The 23,643-nt window shown below is 41.6% G+C and overlaps 1 protein-coding gene across 5 annotated transcripts in view; it reads left to right on the top strand.

The window, feature by feature from the left end:
* The window catches only part of MAPRE2 (microtubule associated protein RP/EB family member 2), a 137,373-nt gene that overhangs the window by 73,512 nt on the left and 40,218 nt on the right, over positions 1–23,643 (top strand). For all 5 annotated transcript variants that reach the window (XM_015237657.3, XM_006202308.4, XM_072949020.1 and 2 more), the window contains one exon: positions 2,986–3,113. In XM_015237657.3, the coding sequence (XP_015093143.1) occupies positions 2,993–3,113 (121 nt within the window). In that variant the 5' untranslated portion in view covers positions 2,986–2,992. The remainder of the gene's footprint in view (positions 1–2,985; positions 3,114–23,643) is intronic.

The raw sequence follows: 23,643 nt of genomic DNA, 5'->3' as shown, positions 1-23,643 counted from the left end.
ATGTTGAAACCAAGAAGTAAACACAATTGCTCTGTTACTCTTTTCTCCTTTTGCATGTATCAAAAAGCTTTCATTCTGAAAGTTTTTACGTATATAAAGTTTAGGCACACACATTTTATATAAAATTATGTACGGTACATTGCAAAAATTAGTAAAAACACAAAGTTTCAACCAGGTTTAAGTATAAACTATTATTTAATATTAATAATATGAAAAATTTTTTATGGAGCAGTAGGAACTTCCATTCATTGCTGTGTGTTGGGAATGCAAAATGGTACAGCCACCTTGGAGGACAGTTTGACAGTTTCTTATAAAATTAAACATACTTTTCCCATACGACCTGTCAGTTGTGCTCTTTGGTGAAATAAGTGAAAACTTACAAAAACCTGCACCTGGACATTTATAGCGGCTTTCTTTATAATTGCCAAAACTTGGAAGCAACCAAGATACCCTTCAGTAGGTAAGTGGTACATTCAGACAGTGCAATATTATTCAGCGCTAAAAAGAAGTGAGTTCTCAAGCCATAGAAAGACACGGAGGTTTGTTTGTCTTTCTATTTAGATTCCACAAATAAGTGATATCATATGGTATTCTGGAGAAAAAGAACATGAAAACGAATATATGTATGTTGACGTATGACTGAAGCATTGTGCTGGGCACCAGAAATTGACACAACATTGTAAACTGTATTCAATAAAAAAATATATATATACAAAAACAGAAAAAAAAAAAAGGAGAGATACAGGAGGAACCTTAAATGCGCATTACGAATTGAAAGAAGCCAGTATGAAAGGGCTGCGTACTCTAGGGTTCCAACTATGTGACATTCTGGAAAAGGTAAAACTATGGTGCTGGTAAAAGGGAAAGATAAATCAGGAGAGCACAGAGGATTCTTCAGGCAGTGAAACTCTCCTGTATGATACTATAGTGGTGGATACAGGTCATCGGAGGTTGGTCTCAGCCCACGAATGTACAACCCCAAGAGTGAGCCTGATGTAAACTGTGGCATTTGGGTGATGATAACGCCCCAGTGCAGGTTCACGGGTTGTAACAAATGTACCAGCTGGTGGGGGTGTGGATGGTGGGGAGGTTGTCTGTTTCCAGGGCGGGGGCAGGAGTGTAAATGGGAAGACTCTGTAGTTTCCACTCAGTTTTGCTGTGAACCTAAAGCTGCCCTAAAAATGTTTTATTCATTAAAAAAGGAAACCAATTAGCTATCAAAGTGCTTTAAACAAAACAAACCTTATCTGTTACTGGTGGCCAGTGTATGCCCCTCCAGCAAAAAGCTGGGGGAAAACAGTAGGTGTCATGAAATGGGCAGAAGTATCTTAACATTCACAGGTGAAGGGAAGACTCATGCAGTCAGGCGGCACTTCCGGATTATCCAGATACTTTGGTTTTCAAGGCTTTGCCCAAAGCTTTGAGGGATGGAGACTGTTAGGTGAAGGTTTTTTCCTTTTTTCTTTTTTGTTGTTGTTTTAATTTGTATTTATTAGAGAGTAATGCATGTGCATAAATTTATACGAAACTGTTTTTTGTTTGTTTTTTGTTTGGTTTATTGAAGTATAGTCAGTTATATTGTGTCAATTTCTGGTTACAGCATAATGTCCCAGTCATGCATATATATGCACACATATATCCATTTTCATATTCTTTTTCATTAAAGGTTATTACAAGGTATTGAATATAGTTCCCTGTGCTATACAGAAGAAATCTGTCTTTTATCTATTTTTATATATAGTGGTTAGCATTTGCGAGGATTGTTCTTCTAATGAAATGTGTATATAACCTGTCTCTACAGTGAATTTCCTTTTCTCTAAAGCTGATAAACAATGTTCCTAACTCACCTCCTGCCATGCTTCCCTTCTGTGGGGAAAAAAGCACAGTCCTGCAGTCAACATTTTATATTTTTGTTATTTGATGTCTGGAACTGGACTGGGCACCAGGAATATACAGAGACTAAAAGGAACGAAATCCCTGTCCCCATGGAGCGTGTGTCCTGTCTGTGGAGAGAAAAGGATTAAGGAGATAATGAGGAGGAGGCCTCCTTGGTGAGGTGGTCTTGGCTGAAGTCACAGCAGTGGCGAGAGTGGGCTTGAAGATTCCAAGAGAGGCAGGAGGCTGGTGGTGATGGAGTGTGGTGATGGGGAGGGCGGTGGGAGAAGGTGTGGAAGGACAGGATACATAAGGCCTTGTGAAGCGCGGTGAGAACGCTGGCTTGTACTCAGATGAGCTGCCATTGGAGGGTTTTGAACCAAGAAGTAGAGGATCTGATTTCTGCCAATAGGATCATTGTGGCTGCTGTGTTGAAAATAGGTGGTGGGGGCCAGGGGGCCAAGCAGGAGACTCACGGACAGACTGCTGCAAAATACCCAGGAGTGCTGACACAGGTTTGGATCAGGCTAGCAGTCTCTGAAAATACTTTGACGGTCAAGCCAGTTGGATTAGCTGGTGGAATGGATGCGGCGAGGAAAAGAGAGGAGGCAAGAAAGATGATGGTGTTTTCAGCCTGAGCCACTGGAGTCAGTGGAGCTGCCGTTTACAGGTCCAGAGATGAGCAGACTAGGGGAGGTGCCGTCTGCAAGGACTTGCGGTGAAAAGTATTAAGAAATCGTTTGTAAAACAAAGAGTCTTCTCCAGTGTGTACTGTTAAGAGACCTGATCACTTTTTCATACCACACGTAGATTTAAGTACAAAAGTAAGACACTAAGTTACAGGAGAGATGAGGGATCTCAGGACCTGAAAAATATTTGAGTCAAGTTGAAGGAGAGAGAAAATGATACTGTGTGAACAGTATATGAGATTTAACCATATTACAGCAAATATGTAGAGAGAAAGGGAAGGGGAAGGGCTTAGCCAGAGCAGGACTTCGACACGCCTTTGAGTTCTTCTGCCAGAAATCCAGACCTGGAAGAGACGTCTTGCATATTTCTGAGTTAATTTCTTCCTTGTAGTTACATTAACTTGTTTGTTTGTTTTTCTAGTTGGGGAATGGCGGTCAACGTGTATTCTACCTCGATAACCCAAGAGACTATGAGCAGACATGACATCATCGCATGGGTTAACGACATAGTATCTTTAAACTACACAAAAGTGGAGCAGCTCTGTTCAGGTAAGAGATTCTTTTAAGCGTTTACCTACACGTTGACTCTCCAGCATGTGGAATGTGATTTTGTGAACTGCAGATGGTGTGTTTTGGGTAGAAAAAAATAGATATCAGTATTGATATAGAATTAAAAAGGGGGAAACTCAGAACTAAAGAAGTGATGGGAGAAGTGATGGCCATCTAAGAGTGTGGAGCCTTTCCGACACGGGTCATGAATGGTCTTGTTTAAGCTCTGAAATGCCTTCTGACTGGTCTTCCAGCCTCTCTGTCGCCCCCTGTCAGCCTCCACACATCTCCGCCTAAAATGTAGTTTGTGTCTGGCAGTACCCTTCCTTAAAAACCCCTCAGGGCTCCACACTGTGCTTCCCACAGGATAAAACTCACACTTCTGTGTGGCTGATAAAGTCCCTTCTGTTCTAGCTGCAACCAAGCCCCTCGATTTCATCGTCCACATCGCTCTCCCCTGTGCCTCAATCCCACAAAATGCTCTTTGTTCCCTAAAGACTCCCCTTTTGCACCCCATAGCTTTTTTTTCATGCTCCCTTTGCTGAGGTCTTTCTCAGTCTTCCCATTTGCAGTAAAATGTCATTCAGACTTTAAAATGTAACTCAGTTGTCGCCCCCTCTGAAGGGGTCCCCAGATCTCCCAGGCTCCACAGTGATCCTGGAACACCGTGCCCATCCTTCCAGAAAAATGTTTGCCACGCTGAGTCAGAAGGCCCAGCTCTTACTCCCCTGAAGGTACCCAGAGTCCTTGAGGACAGGACTGTGTTTCATCCTTTGTCGAATGTCTTGGAAGGCCCCTCCTGGGTATAAAGTAGGTCTGTAGGGAATGCACATTGAACTAAACTCGTTTAAAAATTTGTTTTGACTTCAGTGATAAAGTAGGGGCTTACTGTAAGAACATATCACTAGTAGGGTAGTTTGTTCTTAGGTAAGAGTATTTATCAAAGAAATAGTCTGCCTCGGGGAACTGGAAGTCCTTTCTTCTTGTGAACTAGGTGGTAAGAGGTTTCCTCTCTGCTTCTGGCTCTGACCTGATATTAGAATTAGAAACTAGGTATTAGAAACTAGAAAATGTTGCTGAAATGTACTCATGTGAAGTCCCATGAGACATGATAGGCTACAGCGGAGTCATCAGTTGTGGCTGGTGCGGTGGTGTTGGGGGAGCAGAAGGACGTTCTCCCGTCTTTCCCACTGGGTCACGTGGAGAAAGAGTTTATGCCGTGCCGTCAGAATTTGGGAAGCCCCCATGTGTCACTGTCAGATATGCCGGAGTCCAGTGCCCACCAGTTCTGAATACACCCTCCCTTCTCCACATCTGGACTGGATCAGAACAGACTAGTGGACAAGACTTCCAGTGTACTGACACCTCTGCCCCCATGATCATTTTCTCATGAGGAAGATGGTGAGGTTGGCCAGAACCTAGGCACTGCCTCACCCACCCTCTCTGTGCTGGAACATAAGTCCTGTGATCTGTGAGGCCAGCAATGGATGCTAGTGACCAGTTCTTTGCCATTCAGTACACGCAGAGAACAGCCAGCTTAGACTGCGATTTCTCCACGTCTGTGTTGCTGGCGTGTTACTCTGACAGTGACCGTCAGGATCAACCCTTGCTGCATCTTTGTCAGCCGCAAATCTCCACTCAGATTTTATGGTGCTGTTCTTGCCATGCGTTCTGGAGCTCCCTAATATTTTATTTTTAGTTTGCTGGAGGAAGACAAAAATCAAAGAGTTTTCTGTTGTTATAGCAATCCCTTTGCTGTTCGTAGCAGATGCCACCGTATATTGTAATCGTGGGTCCTTTTCTCGGCAGGGCCTGACCCTTACTCTTCCCTCAGAAACGCTCATATTGGGAGGGATGAAAATCAATTTGCAGCTCCTCTGGGGCAAAGACAACAATGTCTATCTTTCCGACAAGGCGGGCGAATGTACGTGTGGATAAGGGTCATGCTGTTGGTTATCAAAAAGAAGAGACAGAGAAAGGAAGGAGATAAGCAAGAAAGCCATAGAGAAAATAAATGCCCAGTCATGGGTCTTAAGTGTTGAAGGGGCCCGTGAAGAGCTTCCTGCGTAATGCACTTGGGGTGTTTTTGCTGACAAATGAAGTGAGAAGCAAATTAGAATTTTTAGATACAGTAGTGATAAGTGCTTGTGTGTTTATATATATATATATATATATATATATATGTATATATGTATAATTTTTTTTACTGATCTTTCAGATTTCCCATAAGGAAAATTCAGCACACTTTTAAGCAGCCCTTGTGAAGGGTTCTTGTGCAGGCCCCTTAAAGCATTTTACAGCCATCTGTAGCTACACTGCTGTCCAATGTGGCTTGATGAAACCGTTTTCATCACCACCGAAAGATAATTCCCATTAGAGCTACCCATTGGCTACCACCTAAGGTTACAACGTTGATGATTCAGAAGAATAAAGTGTATTTAAAGGTTCCTTTCTGCTCTGAAATATGTTTTTTTGGCTCAAAAACAAAAAATGTTAATCTCCGTAGTAGAGAAACAGGTCTTTTATTTCAGGCAGTCGTTTTCCTTGGAGTGTGAACTGCAGACCATATGCATTTATGGTCTTCTGAGGAGCTGCTTAAAAATTCAGAATCTTGGGATCCTTGACCTTCAAAATCAGTATCTCTGGATGTGTGAAGACTAAAATCTGCATTTCTAATAAGCACCCCGAGTGCTTGTGTCCTGAAACCAAGAGCTTGCAGTGCATTTTAGAGAAACCCCAGACCACTGAAAGTGAAGTGAAGATGTCCCAAATGTATCTGGCACAGTTTCCTCATTCATAATTCAGTCTGTGACTTTTGTCTTCAGCGGTGGCATTTGGCAGGAAGTGCTATCTTTTTATTTATTTATGAATTTATTTACTTAAACCCTTCCTTGTGCTTGAAGACATTGAAGGCAGCTAGGACGGTGCTATGAGGGTAAGAGCAAAACCAAGATATTGGGGACCCAAGTGGCTTATCCTCATTGTACTTATGGGCAGTCCAATTTCTTGCCTGGTATCTTTTCTTCAACTTGCATTTAAAAAAATGTTTTTAGTGTTTTTTTAATGGGGGGGAGGTAATTAGGTTTATTTATTGATTTATTTAATGGAGGTACTGGGAATTGAACCCAGGACCTCATGCATGCTAGGCAGGCGCTCTACCACTGACCTAAATCCTCCCCCTTATTTTAATTCCTTTAGTTTACTACGTGTGATTTTTATTTTAGTAGTATGCCGTGGAAAATACATACACAAAATACCTTCACATAGTCACCTGATTTTTTTTTTCCTCATTGAATAAAATTGTTCCTTACTGTTGCCTAAAGGTTTATGTTCCATTCCTGGCAGTGCCCCGGTGGTATTTTTCCCCCATTTGCATTATGTTCTCTTTCTTTCTTGATTTCCAGCCCCAAGATCTCCCTCCAGCTGATGACTGAACTCACATCAGCTTTTCTGTAGCTCATTAAGAGCTGACAGACTGCCTCACATTTGTGTTCCTTTTTCTGCAGAATTTTCTGCTTTTATATAACATCTTATGTGTTTCCATCTAAGCATTTTAAAAGCTTTCTAAAGGAGAGATGGTGTGAGAAGGTTTAACACTTGGAAACACATTGCAGTAAGTTGCAAAACTATGAAAATGACTCACTCTCTTCTCCTATTATTTTATCCCAAGGGTGTAACCTTATGAAATTTTCTTTGAACATGGAATCTGGGTCATGTAATCATATGCATATTTCGTTTACATTCATTTCTTGTGAACAGCAGCCTGTAAGGTTCAAGTGAAAAACGGGGCTGTGTGAATGAGGAACAGGCTGTCGGTGGATGTGAATACTGCCGGTAGCAGTGTGGTGGTGTACGGCTCCTCGACATTTGGTTTGAAAATGAAAAACGTTTGTGGATTTCCCACGTTGGGGTGGGGAATTGAACCACCTGAAATACCAGATTGGTTTGGCTTAAAAATATTTTATGTTTAGTTCAACTGCTTTATAAAATTTGCGGGGCTTTTTGTGGGGTGACACAGTATGGTTTTACTTTAGTACCGGCTCAAACCAGTTTACTAGACATTTTATAAGGTATTCAAGAGAGAGAGAATGGGCAGCATGATGCTAAGAATCTCTTATAAATCAGCTTTAGCAACTCGAGGTACCATATTGGAGATGATGAAAAGCTAGTGGACTGTCTGGAGAGAGATGAGGGGAAATGAGGCGGGGAGTTTGATGGGAGGGGAAGGGACGCATCTTTCCTTTTCCTCTTCACCACTCACCCCCTCCTCTAATGTACAAATTTCCTTTGAAACTTTTTTCTGACGTCTGTTTTTCTGTGTCTCAGGCCTCTCCCCTAGCCTGAGACGTAAGCAACAGAGCCGCTGGGGCCACTGCTGGGTCACTGCCAGCACTGGGCCAGCGAGCACCTGGCGAGTGACTCTCCCACGCCTCCAAAGGCTAGTGCAGACCACCCTTTCCTCTCTCTGCCACGTTCCCTTCCTCCTCCTCACTCCCTCCTCGGGACAGGCAAACCCCGACTCCTTACAGGTGCTGAGATGCCGTCCACATGTCAGGCCGGCCCTGCCTGTACTGTCACGGCCCTGCTTAACTGCTCAGTCATTTTCCTGAGTGTGTTAGTATTTGAATAAAATTTAGTTTGAATTAAACCATTTTTTAGAATGGAAAATTTAGGTATTCTCTTGATTAGCATTAAAAACAAAAAGACAAAAATGATCAGGATTTGATTCAGTTTCATTTTGTGCTTCTCCAGATTGTCTCAGGCTGTTTCTTGGATCAGGTTTTTGGTGTTTTCTTCTTCCAGGAAAGCTTCTGCATCCAGCTGGTCGTACTGCAGTCGCATTTAGAATTCCGAGTCTTTGATGGGTCCTGGAAGGGGTGGGACTTTACAGTAACAGCATAGGGTTCACAGACGTGTGGCCGTCAGCCGTGCCGGGGACCTGCAGCGCAGAGGTTCTGAGCCCAGCAGTGCAGTCTTTGTGGCCGTTTTGGGCTGCAATCTGTGCGTCTTAAATAGGTTGATTCGCCCCCCCCCCAGTTTGGTGTCCCCTGTGCCTTCTGTCCACAGGGACCTCTGTCAGGGGGACAGGTTAGTGATGAAATCAGCTCAGAGTCTAAATTTAGTCCGCCTTCTCCTGTTGGGCTCTCTTGAACTGAAACCAAGTAAGGATATTCTGTCAGTGTCTGTTAGCGCCAGAGCTTGCTTAGCTTTATAAAATCATAGGCTGTTATTTGCCTTAAGAAAGCTAAGTCATCTTGGATTGTGTTACTGTTGTTGCAGATGGAATTGTATTATAATGGAACATTTATATTTGTGATGTATTATGCAGAGAGGTGGGGCTTTGGGGTTTTTGGCTGACAGTTTTGCCCTCCCTTTATTTGGCTGAAGTTAATTTTAAAAATCATTTTACTGAGTCTCAGCAAACCAACTAATGAAAGAGCAAGGGGGCAAAAAGTGAGCTGGCTGAGGGCAGGGGTCCGGGGGAGGTCCAGCCTCGGGTTCAGCTGCTGCAGTGGGTAATACATTCCTTGTCTCAACTAAGTGCGGGTTGAAAGCAAGATTATTTTTTTGAGCACAGAATGGAATACAGTGTTTTTCCTTCTAAATGGTGTGTTTACATCTATTTGTTACTTTGTTACCAAAAATAGCGTAAGTTGGTGTTTTTGTCTTTGCTGGGATTTTTTTGTTTGTTTCCTGCATTTTGTAATGCTAGTAAATGTCATGCATCGTGGGGAAAAGTGTATGCTTTCATCTTCATTTATCAAACTGCCCCTATAAATTTTCCCTAGATGGATGATATATGTATTGATACACACACACACACACATACACGTATACATATTGATATTGAAAGCAATCAACCATATCTTCATCTGTCTCATTCCTGTATTCAGTGCTGATAATCAGTTTCGTTTCATTTGACACACATTTTGAGCCCGTCTTTGGACCAGGCTCTGGGGACCTGGATAAATAAGATGGAGTCGTTGTCCTCTAAGAGTTCCGGACAGCAGGGCACTGTTCTTCTGTAAAGCACCAGAGAGCACACCGTAGTAAGTTCTGTTCTGGAAGAGCTTTGAGCTTGCAAGGGAGAGATGGGGGCGACACAGGGCATCTGGAGAAACACCTTCAGATTCTGCGGGAGGGGGCGGGTGCTGCCTGGATGACTTAGAATGGTCACAGTTTGGGAAACAGCTCAGAAATCCTCCCTCTGGAGTCACGTGGGGTGAGCAGCGAAGGATAATGTGTTTTATTAGGTACAGCCCTTAAATGCATGAAACATGTTGTTTTCTCTAAGAGAAATGGAGAGTTTTTTCCTCATGATCTCATCATATGAGTATGTGAAAATTGTTTTTACTCTACTTGTTTGAAGCAACTGTGCATACATCTGGGATAGTCTCAGGAAACCAGAGACTTGCTCATTTCTTTGGGAGAAACACAGCAAATATTTTCAGTTCCATAAAGTCAGTCTTCAGTGCTAAACTGCTCAGGTCTCTAACTGCACGGGTGTCAGGCAACTCCATGTAGTATTTTCCAGAGGGACAGACCTACAGATGCGTTCTTTCTGGTCTTAACTGTTTCTACTGGAGTCCCTCCCAGGTAGTGATGAACACCGTAAACTAAGGGAAGTAAAACAGCTAGGGAAAACAGATCACCTGGGTATATGTATATCCACCTATACACACTAACCAAAAAATCAAGGAACATGTAATCGCAGTGAACTTAATGCAGTGCCTTACGAGGAACAAAGCAAACTGATGACATATTATTAGACATTTTGAGTAACAATTGCCTTTGAGAATTCTCAGTAAAATCACAAAATGTAGTAATTGTAGGAATTTGTACAAAGAAGTACACTTAATTAAATCCTACACTTTCATCTCTGTTTTCTCTTATCTGGGAAAATCCCCAGATGTCATAGATGAATGCAGTCTCCAGTGCTCTTGGTAAGTACATCACTAATTCATAAACTCCTTCTCACGCAGTTTCCCCTGGGGCTCAGGTTCTGTTCCTTCTGGTCTGCTGTGAGTAAGACTGGGAGGCTTTACCTGCTCAGAAACCATCAGTGGGTCCATGGTCGTGAGTCTAGAAATGAGAGCTGTTGTACCACGGGCAGGTCATCAGAAGAAGCGTAGGGTGAACCCAGGAGATGAAGGAGATGCCGATGAGAGTCTGGGGCTTAGACCAAGGAATAAACCTTCTAATCCACAGCACTGACTCCTTAGCTTTGTGCCTGGAGCCCTGACTCCTTGGTCCCAGAAATCTCCGTGAAGGGGTGTGGGAAGCATAGGGCCGGAACACAAGGGCATGGTGGGTTTTGTAATGCACAATTCTAATTTCAAAGACCTTTAGAGCCCTTTCTCCTTGATTTTGTCCTTGCTTTAGGATAAGATGCTTAGCAGACGGTAATATGTTTACTTTGAAATCATTCAGCAAGATCTGTAAACAAGTATCTTAACAGGGAAAAAAAACTGTATATTCCAATATATTGTAAGTTAACTTGATTTTCCTAAAGATGTCAGTTACTTTACGTGATGGGTATATTCCTTAGAAAACATTATTCTGTATTCACATTGCCATTTTTCCTTTCCTTTTCTCCTCTTGAGTTTAAATCATCTAAAGACTTTAACAGAAAGAGTAGAAATGGAGGAAAATAGTCATTTCCTTTTACACATGAATTTGTGATTACTTAAGCATCTCATATGTTTATCTGGGGAGAGACTTAGGGACTGGAGAAACCCTCAAATGTTTTTTGACAGATAAACTGGAGGATCTTCAGAACGTGGTCATACCCTTTATCCGCAAGGAGAGGCCAAGGACCTCATTTTGCTCTCTGGTTCTTTGCCCTTTGAATAGAAAGCGTGCATTTTGGAGATTCCTATTTCACATCTGAAAGTCCCAGTCAATCCTATTTATTTTTATAGCTCTGATTATTTCAACCAGCCACGTAATTCATGCTTTTAAACTTCAGGAGCAAAATGATGTCCTAAGGCGTCAACTTGTATGTGCCATTCTTAACCATTTTCATCGTGCTTTTTAAAAGTGTATTGTTTATTTTAATTCTTACCACAACCGTAGGCAGAAGACAAATAGGACTTTTTTTTTATTCCTGTTTCATATAAGAGGATAAAAAGCCAGAAAAGCCAAGTGTTCACAGCTGATGCTAGAACTGCAGCCTCCTTGGATCATAGCCTTGTGCACTCCTGTGTGTGTGTGGGGGGGCACTCTGAATGTGATGGAGGACGCATTGTGTGTGCTGCTCATTTCTTCCATATCCATTTGTCAGGAGCCCTGTAGGAACAGAGGACTTAGAAAAGAAGTCCGTATCCCCATGCTTTAAATGACTAACTGAGGAAGTAAGGCATGTCTGGTAATTCTACTGATGACATGCTGTGACCTGGTGGCGCATCGTCAAGAACTGTCTTACACCAGCAGAAACACAGGCAGTTGCTCCTGGTCTTAACAGAATTCTTCTCCCCCCCACCTGCTGAAAGCGGGTGGTGAGAGGGGCTCCCCACCCCACCGCCTGCTCTCCTTGCTCCCTCTCCTGCTCTGAACTCCCTTGTCTTCCAAGCCAGACGAAGTGGCTCTGAAATTTTGCCGCCTGTAGCTGTTCGGTCCTCTCAGAAGAACCCCCAGCCAGCGGAACAGTAACCAGAGCCATGCCTCCTTAGAGACCCACACGTGCACACATGCGCGCCATCTTCCATTTGAATCCCCCAAATGTGGCCCTTTCCTCGCGTTGAACCCAGGCTTGTTTTAATAAGCTTGGCTGAGAAGACTCAGCATCCTCATCTGCTCTATTCCTATGCTCTTGAGACAAAAGAACGTCTTCTAGAATAATGTTGTGAGAAGCTTGGTACCCCAGAGAATTTATGCATCAAAGAATCTGTTTTCCACGTATTTAATTCAGTTCAGTAAACCTGTATTGCTGTAGCTGTGCTGACAGCCTCTGTCAGTACTTCTCCAACTCTTTTAATAGGAGAAATTGATGTTCTCTTAGTCTTGTACGAAGGGACAGGCTAGTGCAACATTTAAGAATAGTCGTCCATTTCCCGTCCAGTTCTGTCCCCTTAGTACCGTATCAGTTTGCCCGCTCCAGCCAGGCGGCAGCTCCTAAACCTCTTCTGTAGAGACATTCTAGAGCTGCCAATGGCTTACAGTCACAGTAGGAGGAGGAATTGGACGCCATCCCCAGTGTTAAAGAGCTTCCCACCAATCGGCTAAGAGAGACAGCTAATGAAAATGCAAGTCCAGCCGCGGCTGGGCTCACATAGCCATTGTAATCAAATGGTTAATTTTGCAGTGGGAACAGAATGGCTGCAGAGGGGAGGTGCAGGGTTTTATGCACGTCCATGCATGCAGAAGACTCTGACACATAAATTAAGATTCAAGGCAGCAGAAGAGGGACAGTAAAGGTTCAGGTAATAAACGCTGTAGAATTCAAAGAAAAGGAAGATTATTTCGGTCCAGAGAAGCTTCTTGGGTCTCTGGCCAAGCAGCCATGCAAGTTTCGTGGCTGGGCAATAAATATTTATGAAATAGAGTTTAACTGAAATGCTCTCCAGCCTAGGTTTTTAATTAGGATAAGATTCCGGCCGAGGAGAGAAAGCCGGAGATTTTGAGTAAAGGTACTGTTGAGATATTTGCTGATGCTCTTACATATCGCTTTATGTATTGCTGAAGTCAGCAGGTGGTCAGTTGAGTTCCTGCCATGTGTCCGAAGGCGGGCTGGGATCTGAGGATACAACTGTATACAGAAGGCAATGCAGACTGCACCTAGGTAGGGCCCATTCCTTCACTTACTGAAGTTCTTGATACATTTGTATCCGGAACATTCAAGTTCCTTTTCCTCAGCTTCACTTTGAAGCAGAGGTGGAACAAGGGCCCTGGACAGAAGTCGTGTCACATGGCCTGTGTCACCATCGGATGGCATTCTAACACTAGTGGGCAGTCGCCGCTCTGAACAGTAGAAACATTAGGACGCCATGCAGTTTCTACACAGCTAAGATGATCAAGCCAGCCATCTTCAAGTTCTACTGGTCTTCAAAGGAAAATCTTTCTAACTCACTTTTTCCTGAATTTACAGTTTATCAGACATGTAGACACTATTTAAAAAAAAATGGAGTGTCAGAAGTCACTGTCAAATGTTTGGGCACGTTAGAATTACATACCTGGACACACTAATTGAATTGCTTGGCAGCTCTTAATAAACTAACACTCCTCAGATTGGTTTTCCTCCACCCTGTAACCATTATGTAATGCACGCAGATTACAAGTTACCCCTCTTTGTCCCCTCCCTTGCAAGAGTTTGTTCTTACCCAAGTATTAACACTCATAAGCTTTTATGACCAAACTATTGGACAATAAGAAGCATAGAAATGTGGAACTCATGACAGCACACTTTCCTGCAGTGTCTCTTAACGTGCTGCCTAAGGAGGGTCATTTCTCCACTTTTCTTTTAGATGACATCCATGTGACAATTCGTATGACAGCTTTAAAATTACACATAATTGTATTTAAATTCGGTGTTTAAAAACAATCCTTTCCTGCTTTTTTTTTAAAGTTAAATTCAATTTTTTTCTATTTCTGTTGTCATATGATTGAATCTCAGAAGTAAATACTTATATATTCCTCATACAAATTTGGGTTCCTCCTCATACTAGAATTGTGCTTAGAAAAGCAGAATGTTCTGGGATTAGCCTGTGAAATATGCAAAAAGCAATTTATTATAAAAAAAATTGCCTTGGGTATCACAGTTGGTATGAATGGTATGTGGTTGTTCCTCTGTGATGGCCGGGGGCTTCCTCTGGCCCCCTAGGCCTCTTCTCAGGAGTGGGGGCTAAGAGACTGCTCACCTCTGGAAAGTGGGAGGTGTTACTGGTATTGATACGGGTGAGAGCTGGTGGACTGGAGTGGAGGGGGGGTGGCAGTGAGGAAGGAGCCCTCCCTGTGAGCCTTGGAGAGCAGGTGACATGGCTTAGATCTGGGAAGAACCCTGCAGCTCCCAGTCCTCAGTCCCAGTGACTTTCACCCATGAAAAAGCAGCCTGAGCGAGTGGTGCATTGTGTCGAGATGGACTGCGGGTCTGTGCTGGGCCGTTCATTCCGCTGCGTCTTACACTGTACTGAAAGCCGCCTCTTCGCTTTGATACCAGGAGTTCACCCAGTGCCCTGGCGTGTGGAACCGTTAATACAATGATACGAGCAATGATTTAGTAGAAAGTCCCCGAGAAACTGGGGAAAGTTTATAAGCTTTAGGTTTCTTATCTTTAATCTCATTTGCCCCTAAATTAGATAGGTTCTTAAAATCGGAGCTTAAAAAATGGCACGATTTAGGTATTCTCCTCTAAAGACACGTGCACCCAGAAACAAGCACTGGCTCTCTGCTACCTACCAAATTAAACGAAGCTGCCGCTTTTGCTGGCTTTTAAAGCCTTGAGCAGTCTGCCTGCAACCCATCTTTCCAGCATCTGCCCCCATTACTCCTCTACCCAGAGCCTGCGTTTGCCCAACCTCATCTTTCCCCACATGCTGTCATTCGCTATTTTTGCTTGGAATGCCTCCTCAGAGGGCCAGCTCCAGTGCCACCTCCCCCGCAGGCTTCCTGGTCCCCGTCTACAACTCTCCAAAGTCCTGAGGTCCTTCAGTACCTGTAACTTCAACATGAGAGGTCCTGCTCCGTGAGGCAAGGACCATGCAAGTGCGGCTTGACTTTATCTGTTTGATATTAATTACTCTCTTGGGGGGGTGTCTACTGGGCAGAATTTTTGAACTCACTCCTCTCGTATTTTTGTATCTCTATCATATAGTTTAACACTTAGAGTTGTTCTGTACTTTTGCTAGTTTCTTCCATGTGTGTTTCTCTGGGTCTCTCAAAACTCGGGTTCTTTAAGAGTAAAATCATATTCCTCCATGAGTATTTGTTGGATTGTTGGTTTTTCATTGATTAATAAACCACGTGACACGCCTCTGAGCCATCTACAGACAGGCATTTCTTTAGCCTATGACCACAAAAGTTAAATAGGAAATGCCCTCTCTTCTCAGATCCTTACCTCCTCCTCAAGCTTTTCATAGTTTAAATCTTGCCTTTTTACGTAGTCAGTCATTTGATTTCAGTAATTTTTTAAAAAACGCTTTTTGTCCATTAAAGTAGAGGAGGTAATACAAACAAATGTGTGAAAAACACATGATATCCTCTGGTATTGCAGCTTTACGAACTTTCTATTTTGATGACCCTACTGAGAAAACTGACCCCTTCAGAATGGGTTTCATGTGTACCTTTCTAACACATTTTTCATCCGTAATAAAGGCTTTTTGTGCCTCCTTTCCTCTTCTGCCTGGAATGCAAAGTTCTAACTTCAGCTCTATTCTCGGACTTCAGCCTTCAGGACGTCTTGCTGCCAGTTTCAATATCAGACTCCCTGCAAGCCAGTGACATTTTGTCCCGCGCACCATTCCTGCCTGTGCTCCAAGTCCCTCTCCCCCTTCCTTCCTTCCTGATTCCCATGTAGAAGCCAAACCTTAACTGTACTAAGCTGCGAGTGTCAGACAGCTTGTTTTGGTAAGATCTGGTGAGCACATTACCTTAAAGGAAATCACTGATGTTAGAAACTAAAAGTGAAACCAAGTGCCCGGCTCTGGGTTGTAAGTGAGCGGGTGAAATGAAATTTTTCAAACCTACAAGATAATTTTGCACCTTCCATTTCTTTGTTGTTTCAGTTGGCTGAATCTTTTCCTGCACTGATAGGCAGATATAGAGTTCTGTATTTTTCCCAAAGGCATTCAAATGCAGGATTGTAGTTGCAAGGTAATTATGATTTTGCTGATGAAAACCACTGTAAATAGTTCAGTTATACTTTCTAGCATTCTTTGCATTCTAGTTTTCAACTCAGATAGAGTTACAGTTAATTTCTATGAAAATTATTTTCACAAATACCAGTCTTAAAATACCAGCCCCCTTCTGTGCATTATGTATTTCTACCTGTTATAATCTAATTATTTCTCTTAAAATTTACTTTAAAAAAATGAGTACCTAAATCTTAATCTATATACCAAATAGCCCTTGATTATTACTGTTGAAATTTCGTATTAAAAGATAAAAAACAGTCCTCATTCTTCCATGATTTTTTGATGAAGAAGCACTTTAAACCAACTTGGTACAGTGATCTTAATATCGGATCAGTTTTCTGTATGGCAGGTCTCACTTTTAACATTGTTCAGGCAGGTCACGAACAGAGAACTTTCACATCTTTAACTGCAATTTGCTGCAGCCTTATAAGATTCGGACAAAGGTTTTACACCACATGAATCAGTAAAAACTTGAGGGCATGTATCAGATGAGAGCCCAACCACGTGGTTTGACAAGGCTTTTTAATATATCTGCTGATACTCTTAGAAATCCATCTGCCAAAATAATGATTGCTGGCTTATTTCTTTTTCTATAAAAGAAAGGAGATGAAAATGTCCTTTGACAGCTTCCTCTGGCTGTGGAGAAGGGCAGGGACGGGGTGCTTTCAGCACTCGGCATAACTCACAGAAGCCTTCTCTGTCTGTGTCTGCGGGAGTTGAAATCTTCCCGCTGGTTCTTACTCCGTTTCCTCTTCACGGAATCAGTTTGAAAGCTATTTGTCTTTGAGACTTATTTAAAATATGAATAAATATGAATTAAAATTTTCTGACGTAACTCCAAGCAGCGGGAAGGAGCGGGAAGCTCAGCTGAGGACTGTGGGAATTCCAAGGAACGTGCTCTGAACTCGTGGAAACCAGATTTCTCAATTCCGCATCTTTATTTTTGCATTTGTGACTCGGGGCAGGTGAAGTAGACAGTGTCCTAAGTCTGCTTTCACAGAGTGAAACAGTATTGTGGTAACCAAAGCTATCAAGCTGCTGTTCATGCCAGGAATGTGAAAGATGCTATGAAAACAGCACATAGCTCCTGCTAATTTCAGCCTATTTTTGTTGGATTAGAAAAATGCAGCTGAAGTTGGGGATTTTAAATTCCTTTAAAATGTTAATATTCCAAAGCATCATTTCACAGTTGCCATGAAGCTCTTCAAGCCTCGTGTTTGCATAGGTAGAAAGATTCCTGCTAACGTACTGGAAATATGTAAGCCTCACTTTTCTTGTTAGGAAGCCCTGATTTCCCAAAGGGGATCACTGCCTTCAGCATGAGGCTTGAGCTTTGGTAACAGATGCCGCTCTGCAGTGGGATCAGTTCAAGGAAAGACAGAATTGAATGCAAAAACAGAGCTGGAGTGATCATTGTGTAAGAACAATATTCTACCAGGAAGGATCTTTAATAGTTGCTGAAGATGACAGAAAATACAGTTTTGTTGCTGACTGTATCAATACCAGGAGCTCAAAGAGGAGCTCCTGGAAGATGGGATTCCCAGGACTGGAATCAGGGGAGGGCGTGAGCGGCTGCTCCTGGGAGTGCCCCTCCAGGTGTGGCTGTGCACTTCCGTCTCCCATAGCAACCGCGCGAATGTCGGCGATGGCTGCAAGCGAGAACGCTGGCGGAAGTCTTAGTCATATGAGGATGAAATACATTGTCATCTCTTAATTAGCAGAATTATCAAGTATCCCTTGAAAGAGAAGTTGGTGAAGGACTATGAATTAGAGAATCATCTAATTTTAGAGCGTAGAGATCTGTCCAGATCGGACATTTTGCAGACAGGAATACTTCTGGCTTAGAAGGGTGTGATGACGTGCCATAGACTGTTCAGGATGATCGAGGCTTAGATCCAAGGACTAACAGTCTGGTCCTTTATCCTCCCCACCCTTGCCCCCTCCCCTCATCCCCATTGATACTAGCTTGAGAGAATACGCTTTTTTTTTTTACAGAGCAATTACCTTGTAATGATTTCTGTGATAAAAGGTATAATTGATTGACACATTGTAAACTGACTATACTTCAGGTTTTTTTTTTAAAAAAAGTGTAATTACATAGATGTGTCCAGTAGATAGCAGTTGTCACTCTTCTGACTCTTCCCCAGTACCAGATAAGAATGTGGGAAGGTGGAAAGTTGTAACTAAATACAGTGACACAGGCATTTCTGTGAGAAAATCAGGTGGGCAATTTTGAGGAGCTGTTCGTGGCAGAACCCAAAATAGCTTGATGTCTTCTCTACAGTCTGTGGCAGGTACTGTGAGATCTTGTCAGCAGTGAGATATTATGTAGAGACAAAATTCCTGAATTTATTTACACATATGTACACTATATGTATATGTATTATGAGTATGTATACTCATATAAAATCATGATATTAGGGCAGATCAATGAGCTGTCTGTCCAGCCCAGGAGTCTGCTATGAATAGGAAATGGTCTGATGGACGCCCCTCCCGTCAGTCTGAAAGGTTCACATGTTCTCTTGAAGTTTCCTGTGTGACTCCTTACAGAATTTTCATCTAGAAAATTTTCTGAACTCTTTGAACCTTTAAAATTGTTTAATTCCTAGAAGCAGCATAGAGAAGAAGAGAAAAATTTTTAGAACGGAGTGTAAATCCCACTTTTGTTACTTATTAGCTGAATGACTTTCTGAGCCTTATTCCCAAATCTGTAAAACAGAGTGTTGATAATTAAAAGGACTTTCCACTGTGGGTTTCAGAATGTTAAAAATAGATACGAGAGCTTTAACAGATTTTACACAAATGTAGGTGTGTTCATTTCTCATATTTCTTGGCTTAATATAATCCATACATTTGTTATTATTAAATCATATGTCCTTTTTATCTGAAAATTTCCTTTTTAAAATGTCAGTTTTCCTTGATATTCTGCTATTGAAGTCCTGGGGTCTGGTGAAACTGAGACTGTATCTTCTCATGCTTTTCATGATTTCAGTGACTTAAATCATATATCCTCTGATCTTTTTCGTACAGATATTCATTTTTGGTTCTGCCTTCATCCAGTGCACCATCTGTGCATTTTGGATTTCTGTCCCCAAACTTTCAGCTCCATAATGTTGCTTTGGATATAGAACAGCTGAAACCACTCTCAAGGCCATTGGTGTGGGCCACACACGGCACTACACACAGACAGAATGTCTCCCTTTTTTCTACTGATTTCTGGATAATTTCCAGCACCTTGTTGGCCTTCAGTTAGCACCTTGCGCGGACAGGCTTACAGCATAGTCCATCACAAGTAATCTCTTGGATTGCTTTTACCTTGGTATGATATCTAATATTTAGCCTTTTGAAGCTTATCTTTCACTTTTCTGCAGACTGATACCCAGAGTGGCTCGGTTTTGGTTAGGTTTTGGTTTTGTTTTGCTTTTAATGTACATGTACCCCATTAATTCTTAAGAGAAGATAGAGCAACTCTTCCAGCAGTGCCTCTTATTCGGGACTTTGGTAATGTTAGAATTTTATTATTTACCAGGTTTGCTTTGGTTTGGTTTGTGGTTCAACTGCTACACCCTGAGAGCTTAGGTCATTAACCAGCTACTTAGTGAAGCCCACACTGTGCCAGGTCCTGTGTTCTGGGCTTGGATACACAGGAGACCAAGATAGATTAGGTGCAGACTCTCTTGAGGAAGGTGGGTGTCAACCACAAACCAACAGTCAGCAGACACAGAACATAGAGTGACTGGAGGGTCACTTCAGATGGCGTGGTTGGGGGTGCCTCTCTGAGGAGGTGACGCGGCGCCCCGATCTAAATAGCAGGTGGCACATGAGGTAACAAGGAAGACCATGTGACGGGAGCTTCCTAAGGGGAAATGAGGCTAGGGAGAGGTGGACAGAGGCCTGGTCACAGGACACTGCAGGCGAGGGAAGGAGCTTGGACTTTGTAGTGGTTTCATAGGAACCCCTGTAGTAGCCTTAGCAAGAGGGGTGGTTCATGATCTAGATAATGGTAACCTTGGCACAATTTGATGAAAATGGGATGTGTGCACAGCGCAGCCCACATGATTGTAAGATTAATGAAATGACCCCAAAATCTGTACACCTGCCAATGAGGAGCATTCTGATTTGCAGCTGGCCAGACTTCCAGGGCCATGGCGGTGATTCCTGAATTTTCAAGTTGGTTGGTACCCATTTTGTCTACTTAAGGAATAAAATACAGAATTTCAAGAAGAAAGGAGTGGTCATCACAGCCAAATACTATTCGGAGGTTGAGTTGGATGAAGAAAGAAAAGTGACTGTTGGGGGAGAGGATGTATATAGCTCAAGTTGTAGAGCATTAGCTTAGCGTGCATGAGGTCCTGGGTTCAATCCCCAGTACCTCCTCTAAGCATAAGTAAATAAACAAACCTAATTACCTCTCCCCACCAAAAAAAAAACAGGAGGGGGGGAGAAAGAAACAAAAGAAAAGAGAGAGAAAAGTGACTGTTAAATTCAGGAACAGAAACTACTGATGGCCTTGACCAGAACATGGTGAGACTGAAAGACAATTTGAATTGGTCTGAGTGGTGGATGAAACAGTAGAAACAGAGACAGTTTTGGCAAGTTTTGCTGTGCACAGGAGGAGATACATGGCACAGTAGCTAACGGATCATGTGGAATTAAGGAAGTTTTTTTTTTCTTATTTCGTCAAAGTCAAATAATATTAGAGCCTGTTTGCACACATTAAAAATAGTTTGTACAGAGAGAAAGTGCCATTGCAAGAGACTGTGAGGATAGTTGCAGGGGTGAAATCAACGAGAAGGTGAGAAGAGGTGAGATCCAGAGTACACGTGGAGGGTCAGCCTTTGATGGGAATCCGAGCACAACAGCCTTGTTCAGCTGAGGCCTTTCCTGCCCCAGCAAAAACGCCTGATGATGTTCTTAGTAGCAGCAGTTAGTGTCAAGTTATCCTTTTCACGATGTCTCTTCTGAGCACTAGAGATTTGGGGAACAGAAGTTGAAAATGCCCCAGTGGACATACCTGGAGGCAACAAGAAACAGATGATCTTTAACATAGTTCCCAAAGTCAATAAGATATTTCTTAAAAATTCTCAGGGGCTCCTTTGATTCTAGAAAGTATGACATATGATTTTATACCTAAATGATCATGCAGTCACTTACTGGAAATACTAATGTGATCTACCCTTTCTTCATTATTTATTGGGGAAAAAATCAGCTTATTTGATGCTCACATGGCTCTGAAATGCATGGGGAAGGTGTGGAAAGCCCAGAACATAGGTAGCAAATGGTGCAGTTAGGATTCTAACTGAATCTTTTTTTTTTTTTAACTTTAGTGCTCAAGCTTTTAGACCCTCAAAAAAATATGGAAGGTTTCCCATATTTTTAATTTATTTTTTAAATTTAAAAGAACCATAAGAAAATAAGACAAAAGTACACAAAAAATGTTGCACACAGTCTAACTTACAAGTTTGTGAATCTAAACCAGCACTGTAATGAAAACCAAGTAAGACTTAGTCCAGGAATGCAAAGATGATTCAACGTTAGGAAATCAGTGACAGTGATTGATCATGTTAATCAAAGGAGGAAAACATTTTGTGCTCTCCATGGTAATTAAAAAGATGATTGATATGTATCTTTTATATTCCTTATGTATATATGATACAACAGATGCATTTTATGCATTGATTTCTCCCTAGAAAACCAAAGAGAAGTAACTGAAAATTTATTAGAACTCAGGAGTAATAACTGTGTAACAATAAAAATAGATGTTCAAAAATCAGTAGTTTTCAGCAATCTAGATGAAATTGAACACCTAGAAAGATATAAACTACTAAAACTTAAAAATAGAAGTTCTGAATAGACCTATTTAACAAGAAATTGAATAAGTTTTTTTTTAAATTTCACAAAAAGCCCAGGCCCAGAAGACTTAATGGTGAATTCTACCAAATATTTAGCAAAAAATTAACACCAATCCTTTACAAACTCTCCCAGAAAGTAAAAGAGGGGGGAACACTTTCCAGCTCATTCCATGAGATCAAGTATTACCCTGAGACCAAAACCAAACAAAGATGTCACAAGATAACTATAGACCAGTATCCCTTATGAATATAGACTCAAAAATCCTCAGCAAAATACCAGTGGAATAAATCCAACAACATATAAAAAGGATTATACACCATGATCAAATGGGATTAATACAAGGTTGTTGTAACATATGAAAAGCACCAGTGTAATACACCGCAGTAATAGAATAAAGGACAAAAGCCCCATGATAATCTCGGTGGATGTAAAAAAAAGCATTTGACAAAATCCAATACCCTTTCATGATAAAAACACGAGGACTGGAGGGGAACTTCCTCATTCTGATAATGCTGTCTATGAAAAGCCTGTAGCTAGTATCATCCTCATCTAATGATTAATTAGATGCTTTCCCCGGAAGGCCAGGAACAAGGCAGGATGCTCATTCTCAGCACTTCTATTCAACATTGTACTAGAGGTTCTAGCCAGGGCAGTTGGGCAAGAAAACAAAATGAGGTATTCAGCGTGGAAAGGAAGAAGGAAAACTATCTCTGTTTGCAGATGTCATGATCTTGTATGTAAAAAAAAAAACCCTAAGAAACCAACAACAACAAAAAAAAACTACTTTAATAAGTAAGTTAAGCAATAAATTTAACCAAGTAAGTGTAAGGCTCGTATACTAAAAACTTTAAAATATCATTGGAGGAATGTAAATAAGTAGAAAGACATCTCATGGTCGTGGATTAGAAAACTTAATACTGTTAAGATGGCAGTACCCCAAATTAAACTCCGGATGCAATTCAGTCCCTATCAAATCTCAGCGACCTTTTTACACAAATTGATGAGCTGATTCTAAGATTAATAGATAACTGCATGGGACTCAGAATAGCTGAAACAATCTTGAAAAGGAAGAACAAAGTTGGAGGACTTCTACTTTTGATTTCAAAACTGACCACAACCCTGCAATAATCAAGACACAGTGTGCTACTGGATGTAGACATGGGACAGAACTGAGAGTCAAGAAGTAAAGCCATATATGTATACTTAATTGATTCCAACAACAGTGCCAGAATAATTAGATACTGCTGGGACAACTGAATGGTCACATGTAAAATGATGAAGTTTGAACCCAAACCTCACACAATATACAAGAAATAATTGAAAATGGGTCATTGACCTAAATGTAAGAATTAAAAATACAACTTTTAGAAGAAAAGTAGGTGTAAATTATTATGCATTTAGATTAAGTAGTGATTTTTTTAGATAAGACAAAAGCCAGGTAACAAAAGAAAAAATAAATTGTAGTTTATTAAAATTTTGTGCTTCAAAGAATACCATCAAGAAAAAGTCCACAGAAATGGGAAAAAATACTTACAAATCAGATATCTGATAAGAGATTTATATCTGAAATGTAGAAAGAACTCTTAACAACTCACAGTAAAAAGGCATTTAACCCAATTTAAAAATGGGCAAAGGAATTGCATAAATATGTCTCCAAGGGAGATACACAAATGGCCAAAAAGCATATGAGAAAGATGTTCTACATCATTAGTCTAGGGAAACCAAATCAAAGTTTACACCCAGTAGGATGGCTAGAACCGAAAAGACAGTGAGCATTGATGAAGATGTGGAGAAACTGGAACCCTCATACGTTGCTGGTGGAAATGTTA

The sequence above is a fragment of the Vicugna pacos genome, chromosome 24 (assembly GCF_048564905.1).
Source record: "Vicugna pacos chromosome 24, VicPac4, whole genome shotgun sequence".
Taxonomy (NCBI): domain Eukaryota; kingdom Metazoa; phylum Chordata; class Mammalia; order Artiodactyla; family Camelidae; genus Vicugna; species Vicugna pacos.
The sequence above is the reverse complement of the archived record's forward strand: the minus strand, read 5'-3'. Positions and strand labels throughout refer to the sequence as shown.